Source organism: Solanum tuberosum, unplaced genomic scaffold (genome assembly GCF_000226075.1).
Source record: "Solanum tuberosum cultivar DM 1-3 516 R44 unplaced genomic scaffold, SolTub_3.0 scf00448, whole genome shotgun sequence".
Lineage (NCBI taxonomy): Eukaryota > Viridiplantae > Streptophyta > Magnoliopsida > Solanales > Solanaceae > Solanum > Solanum tuberosum.
The window spans coordinates 235,219-242,522 of record NW_006239367.1 but is presented as its reverse complement, the minus strand read 5'-3'; the positions used below and the strand labels follow the sequence as shown (position 1 = coordinate 242,522).

At 37.1% G+C, this 7,304-nt stretch overlaps 1 protein-coding gene across 1 annotated transcript in view; it reads right to left on the bottom strand.

Moving 5' to 3' along the window:
* The window catches only part of LOC102586901 (BTB/POZ domain-containing protein At4g08455), a 7,230-nt gene extending 5,057 nt beyond the window's left edge, over positions 1–2,173 (bottom strand). Inside the window, exon 1 of the mRNA XM_006363542.2 lies at positions 1,717–2,173. Coding sequence (XP_006363604.1) covers positions 1,717–2,088 — 372 coding nt within the window. The 5' untranslated portion in view covers positions 2,089–2,173. The remainder of the gene's footprint in view (positions 1–1,716) is intronic.
* Positions 2,174–7,304: the final 5,131 nt, after the last annotated feature.

The window sequence follows — 7,304 nt, the reverse complement described above, 5'->3', positions numbered from 1 at the left end:
TTTTTTTGTGAGCTACAGGCAGAGACAATCAACCATCTGTTTCTTCATTGCAAGGTGGTCAGACAATTGTGGCACTTATTTACCAGCTTCAGGGGCACAAACTGGACCATGCCACAAAGGGCAAGTCAGGCTATAGAAAGCTGGAACACTGAAGGCAGTGGCAGTACAGACCAAAGCAGATGGAGAATTGTCCCAGCAGTGATTTGGTGGACCATATGGAAGGAAAGAAATATGAGATGCTTTGAGAGTATTAGTAGTCCCTTACACAGGATCAAAATGAATTGCATAATCACTTTTTGCTATTGGTGCAGTTTGGAGTATGTAGATGATCCTATAGTTGTTATAGATATCCTAGGTTCTTTGTAAGTTGAAGTAGGTTCTAGTTTTGTTTTGTTTTGAGTACTCGCAACTGTATGTAGCTCCATGATGTAAATTTGGGATCCCAGCCTTTAGTGTTGAAGATTAATACACAAAACTGTTACCTTTGTCAAAAAAATAGTTAAGAAAATATCATGAATATTTTTTAATTTTTTGATGAAGAATATCATGAATAATTTGTTAAAAATGATTAGGAATAGATTAAAACAGCATCTTTCTATCTAAATCGGAAATTTAAAATGGTTCTTGAAAACTTGATTGAGCCCAACCATTTCGTTAGATTGTAGCTCTGCCAATTCACTTGTCTGAATACTATTGTTTGTTTTTATAGTTGTTTTTTATTGCATCAGCGTCTTTACTCACTACGGCCCAGGCTTTTCAGTACGCTTTGGCTTAATCCCCCAGCAGACCTAAGTGGCTTTCTATGTTTTTTTCCCTAAGACAACTCTGATGGAGAGCATAGAAACTTAGTCCATCAGCTGCAGTTTTTCATATGTTCTGTCCTTGAAGCAGTAAAACTATAAGTCGTAATATGAATTTTTTCACAGAGGCTCAACTTACAACAGCCAATTCACTAGCGATCTTGCAGATTTTGAGCAACTTCTAAACAAAATGCCTGACAGAAGAAAATTCCAGACAACTTTAGCCTCCCATCCACTAATAATAGTTATAAATAGTGGCAACCAAGCCATTTACATTCTGATACATAGAGCCAAGTTGCATTCCAGGTCTAACTTAAACTACCAGCAGTCCAGCACTTTGTTGCTTTCAAAAGCACTTGATCTACGCAATGCCATACCCTCAACAACTTGTACAAACTTTTCCATTATTTTGTTCACAAGGGGCCACAATATGGAAAAATATCGCCTTTGTTAATCCAAAATGAGAGTACTAATATAGAAGTTTTAATAGTTGTAAAATACACTGTATGACTCAGATTTCCTTTGGTTCTTGATTCCATCTAATCATGTCCTAATGAAAGGAACAGTTATACTATAGGTTCCTTTCCTGTTGATCTCAACATATCAATCAACAACTCCTTACAATAACAACATACCCAATGAGATCCCACAAATGGGGTTCGTGGAGTGTAGAGTGTACCATTACCTCATGGAGGTAGAAATGCTGTTTCTGAAAGACCTTGGCTCAAATCAATCAACTACTCCTAAATTCAAAAATTAAACAGACTAGTTATGCACGGTCATTGGCCTACCAACCCTAACTTGTTTATCCATCTGTAATTAATATCAATTAACTAAAAATAATTGGGGTTCCTACTTTTACAGTGATGGTGAATCCTATTCATAACAAAATTGTTGAATCAAAGTGGGTACTGACCAGAAGAGCGCGATTTGCAGGAACAGGAACAGGGTGAGGGGTGGACTTGCCGGATTCATCATGGGAAGCGACCAAAACGATGTCGGAGAAGAAGGGTACAGTTCGTTGTTGTTGGTGGAGGTGCTGGGATGGACTCCAGAAACGGAGGAAGTTTACTTTGGCTTTAAGGTCTTCGATCTCACGCTTGAGCTCTTCCTCAGTCTCGCTAGCTTCTTCGTAACACTCCCTGCAAGTACCGGCGTCACGTGAGCTGTAATCCTCCTTGCATGAAACGCACTTCATTTGAGCTTCCGATGATTCTTCTTCTTCATCGTCTACTCCGAAGTCCACTGACGGTGTCGATGATCGACGCCGGTGATGCCCCCGTCTCATCTTCTTTTTCCTTTTTTTATTTTTTATTTTGTTTTGATCCTTACTCTCTACTCTTTGCTGCTGCTGCTACACCACTTTTTATTAAGTTAATAAGAATGGGGTTTTATTGAATTTACAAGTTCAACTTGTATACCCAAATTAATATTTTCTTAGATTGTTACGTCACATAAAAAAATATTATACGTAGTTAAAGGTCTGTGTGGATCTACTATTGAGCATCTGTTAAATCGTCGGTGGTTTAAGTGGCACAAGTTTGATTTGAGATTTACATGATGAACCTAGCCAAGGTCATTGACTTCGGTCAAGATCAAGTTTAGTTGAAGATAAACCTTGGCATTGACGTGGCTAAGGCATGACAAGGGCCGAACAAAGCTAAGACAAGACAATATTGTGATTGTGGCATGGTCGTGGCTAAACAAGTTTGAGGGCTAAGTATTGGGTAGGGATAGACGACTCAGAAGACTGAACCAATGATAAGTTGTGCAGGGGAGGACCTGCCCATAGTGCAGACACGTTGACACGTGCGAAGTTGGGTGGCCAAAAGTGAGATTTGGCGCCAGATTTGAAGGTTGCTCGCGTGTGCCTCTCACATGCGTGGGGAGTTGGGCGGTTAAGCCAATTTCTAGCAGTTTGTGACTTGTCTGCCTGGTAGATAAGTGTAACACCTCACAAAAATTCTATGTTAAGGGTCCAAACCATTCGTCGTAAGTATATAAGCTTGAACTAAGTGATGGTTTACTTGTACATCGGGGAGTCAAAAATGAGCCCAACTATAGGTAAACCGCCTGGAATTTTAAGGGTTGGGCTCATGATAATTTGAATTGGGTTCAATTTCAACTTATTCAAGCCTTAACCCATTTTAAGGGAATCCTCAATTGAGCGCAATTTAATCCTCAATTTCAACTTATTTTAAGACTCTTTATTTGCATTGATGAAATGTATGTTCCTATATTGAAGGTATGAATTACTATATATTTATATCTTTTAGGATTTATCTATCCATTTGTAACTTGTTTTCTTAAATTTTCTTTAGTTGAAATTTAAATTGTGGTTATAAAACTTAAATAACAATATATTAAAATTATTGAGATTGAGCGGGTCAAATTGGACCCAACCCATGTTTAAGCACAACCCATTTGAGCCCAAAGTAAATTTGAGCGGGTCAGGACCCTACTCAATTTCTATTTCAACCCATTTTAATATCTCCAATTTCAACCCAACCCGCCCATTTGACACCCCTACTTGTACATATATATTAATGGCTATTCCTAGGTGTAAGGAGTGTATCGTAAGTGGTTTAGGGTTATAAGGGACCTGTAACACTAAGTCGAGTTCAAAACCTTCCCATCAACTAAGTTTTTCCATAAGTTCATGCAAGGGTCAACTTCAAACAACCATATCTTTCAGCATATAAAATATTAGGTGTCCCATAACCTATCAAATTAAATTCTAAGGGTCTTCTTTCCAACACCATCAAGTTTGCATCAATTGGAGTTTGGAGTACAAAGTTGTGTCCATTTTACTGGACATTGTCTTACCATGTGCCGGCTATGCGCCCGAGGCATTTTTTGCGTAATAGCACACCGATGCAGTGACTACTGCCTTCCTATGCGTTGGCCATGTGCCTGACACATTTTATGCACGCTAGCGTGTGTCTAAAACGTTTTAAGAAACCCCCCACCCCAAGACGTAGTTCACTTTTCTAGTTCAAAAATTTATCCTAAAAAGAGAAATTCTCTAGAAACTAACTTCCTCCAAGGTTCATCTATCATCCAAGGTAATATTTGACCATGAAATTTCATAATCTCTTCATCTTAACACTAATTAATATCTTTTTACTCATGGAATCCATAAGTTTTCAAGAAAATCCACCTCTAAGGTTCAAAAACAAGTTCTTGGTATTTTTCTCTCCAAAGATTCTCAAGAATTTAGAACGTTTAATGTATGTAAGGCTATCATAGTAAGTGAATGATTTCTTCCTCACACCCTATATCTAAATTTCAGTTAGCAAGGTTCAACTAGGGTTTTAATCCCAAGGTTTACTACATTCAAAAGTTCTACTTATTCTTTTATCATGAATTTTTTATTTTTGTTCTGGATATTTCAGTATATTGTTTATTGGATTATTTTTAATCATTGATCATGCTTATTTCATCCCATGAACCCTATTTGATTATGAATTTTATGAAAGTTTTGATATATCAGTTATTATGCATTTTCTTCATAAAGAAAAACAATACTAGTTTAAAGAAAGCATAATTAGTTTTAGAAAGGATTTCAGTGAGTTTTTAAAGTAAGTTCAGTGCATTGATAAAAGAGTATTCAAAATAGTAAGTCAAGCCAAGATATTCAACTTTTCCCTAAGGTGATACCCTTTTCCTAAAATGGAACTATATTAAGTTATTGAGCATTATTGCATGTTTTGATAGTAGTATTGAGCACCGAGTTGGTATGGGTTAGAGAATACAAACCATAACTATGAAACCAACATAGGATAGGATCGTGTCGTTGATTTTGACAACTTCTCATAAAGCCTCTAGTAAGGGCTTAGATATTGGATCCATTAGTTCAATTCGTTCTTTACCTTGACAAAGTATTGGATGACTCTGGCAACATGGAAAAGATGTATCATTATGAGACTTATAGTGATGGTTGTCGGTTAGAAACTCCCCAAGAAAAGTAAAATATTCTAATTTGGTATTTAATATTATTGCATATGACTAAGTTGTAAAGCTTTGTTGATTTCAATACGCTTGCATGCTTTACTTTACAATTATCTATTTCACAATTTTTTTCTAAGTTACTCTTTCAGTGAAGTATATTCAGCCTAATCAATGTTATATTTAGCCATTTACATACCATACATTCCATGTACTGACGCCGTTTGGTGCTTTATCTTTTAATGATGCAGATACATGTGCTCAAGATCGACAACAAGCGCTTCGTTAAGATCTTATCTTCCTTAGCTTTTGGTGAGACCTCCTTACTTTTGGAGGTTCCGGGTTATCACCAATTAAGTGTAAAGGAGAGTGACATTCCAAAGACGGTTTTTCAAACTTGGTATGGTCACTATAAGTTCTTAGTGATGTCATTTGGTTTGACTAATGCCCCGACAACGTTCATGGATTTAATGAATAAGGTCTTTAAGCAATATCTTGACATGTTTGGGATTGTGTTTATTGATGATAATTTGATTTTCTCTTGGAGTGAGGATGAGCATGTTGAGCATTTAAGAATTGTGTTTCAAATTCTCGAGGATTGTGAATTGTATGCTAAGTGTAGCAAATGTGAGTTTTGGTTGAGATCCGTTGCTTTCCTTTGCCATATTATCTCCGGTGAAGGTATTCAAGTGTATTATAAGAATACCAATATGGTTAAGAATTGGCCTAGACCTTTGTCCGCTTCAGACATACAGAGTTTCTTGGGTTTGACTGGTTACTATAGAAAGTTTGTGGAAAGATTTTCCTCCATTTCTTCACCTTTGACGACATTGACTCAAAAGAAGGTGAAATTTCTATGGTCAGAAGGTTGTGAGAAAAATTTCCAAGAGTTGAAGAATAAACTCACTCCATCCCCTATTTTGACATTACTAGAAGGATCAGATGGTTTCGTGGTATATTGTGATGCTTCACGAATTGGTCTTGGTTTTGTTTTGATGCAACATGGAAAATCTTCTCTTATGCTTCAAGGCAATTGAAGGTGCATGAAAAGAATTATCCGAATCATGATTTGGAGTTAGCGACGGTAGTGTTTGCTCTAAAGATTTGGAGAAATTACCTATATGGTGTTTATGTGGATGTTTTTACTGACCACAAGAGCTTGAAGTATGTGTTCACCCAAAATGACTTGAATCTTCGCCAACGAAGGTAGCTTGAGTTATTGAAAGATTACGACATAAGTGTCCTTTATTATCTGGGTAAATAAAACATGGCGGCAGATGCTTTTAGTCGACTATCGATGGGTACTATTGCTCATGTTGAGGATAGTAAGAAGGAGCTAGTTCGTGATGTTCATAGATTGTCTCAATTGGGTGTTCTCATGGTTGATTCTAATAAAGGTGGTGTGATTGTTCAAATTGGTTCAAAATCGTCTCTCATTTTGGATGTGAAGGCTATGCAAGATCTTGATCCGATTATGGTTGATTTGAAGAAGTCAGTTTCCAAAAAAACCATTGAGGCTTTCTCCCCATGGGGAGATGGTGTCCTTCGATACCAAGTCCGATTATGTATTCCGAATGTTGATGAGTTAAGGAATCAAATTTTGATGGAAGTTCACAGTTCTCGATATTCTATTCACCCGAGAGCAACCAAGTTGTACCGCGATTTACCAGAGGTTTATTGGTAGAATAGGATAAAGAAAATATTGCAGAATTTGAGGCTAAATGTCCTAATTGTCAACAAGTGAAAGTTGAGCATCATAAACCGAGTGATTTGACTCAAGATATTAGTATTCCTTCGTGGAAGTGGAAAGATTTGAATATGGACCTTATTGCGGCTTTACCTCATACCCATCAGCAATTTGATTCGATTTGGGTCATTCAGGACCGAATAATGAAGTTGACTCACTTTCTCCCCATAAAGACTTCATTTTCAGCCGAAGAGTATGCTAAGCTTTATATTCGAATAATGGTAAGGTTGCATGGAGTGCCCTTATCTATTATCTCCAATTGTGGTACTCAGTTTACATCTCAGTTTTGGAGGTCTTTCAAAAAGTATCTTGGTACTCATGTGAAGCTTAACACGACTTTTGATCCTCAAACCGATGGTCAAGCCGAGCGTACTATTCGACTTTAGAAGATATGTAGAGCTCTTGTGTGATTGATTTTAAGGGTAATTGGAATGATTATTTTCCTTTGATCGAGTTTTCTTATAATAATAGTTATCACTCCAGTATCGAAATGGCTCCGTTTAAGGCTCTCTATGGTAGGAGGTGTAGGTATCTTATTAGTTGGTTCGAAGTTGGTGAGGTCGCTTTGATAGGGCCCGAGTTAGTGCATGAGTCTATGGAAAAGGTTTGACTCATCGTGAAATGTTGAAAATGGCTCAAAGTCGATAAAAGTCTTATTTCGATGTTAGAGAAAAGAGCTTGAATTTAACATGGATGATTAGGTTAATTTAAAATCTCACCTATGAAGGATGTGATGATATTTAGAAGGAAATGAAAGCCTAGTCCTCGTTGTGTGGCCCTATATCAAATTTTGAGACATATTGACAAGG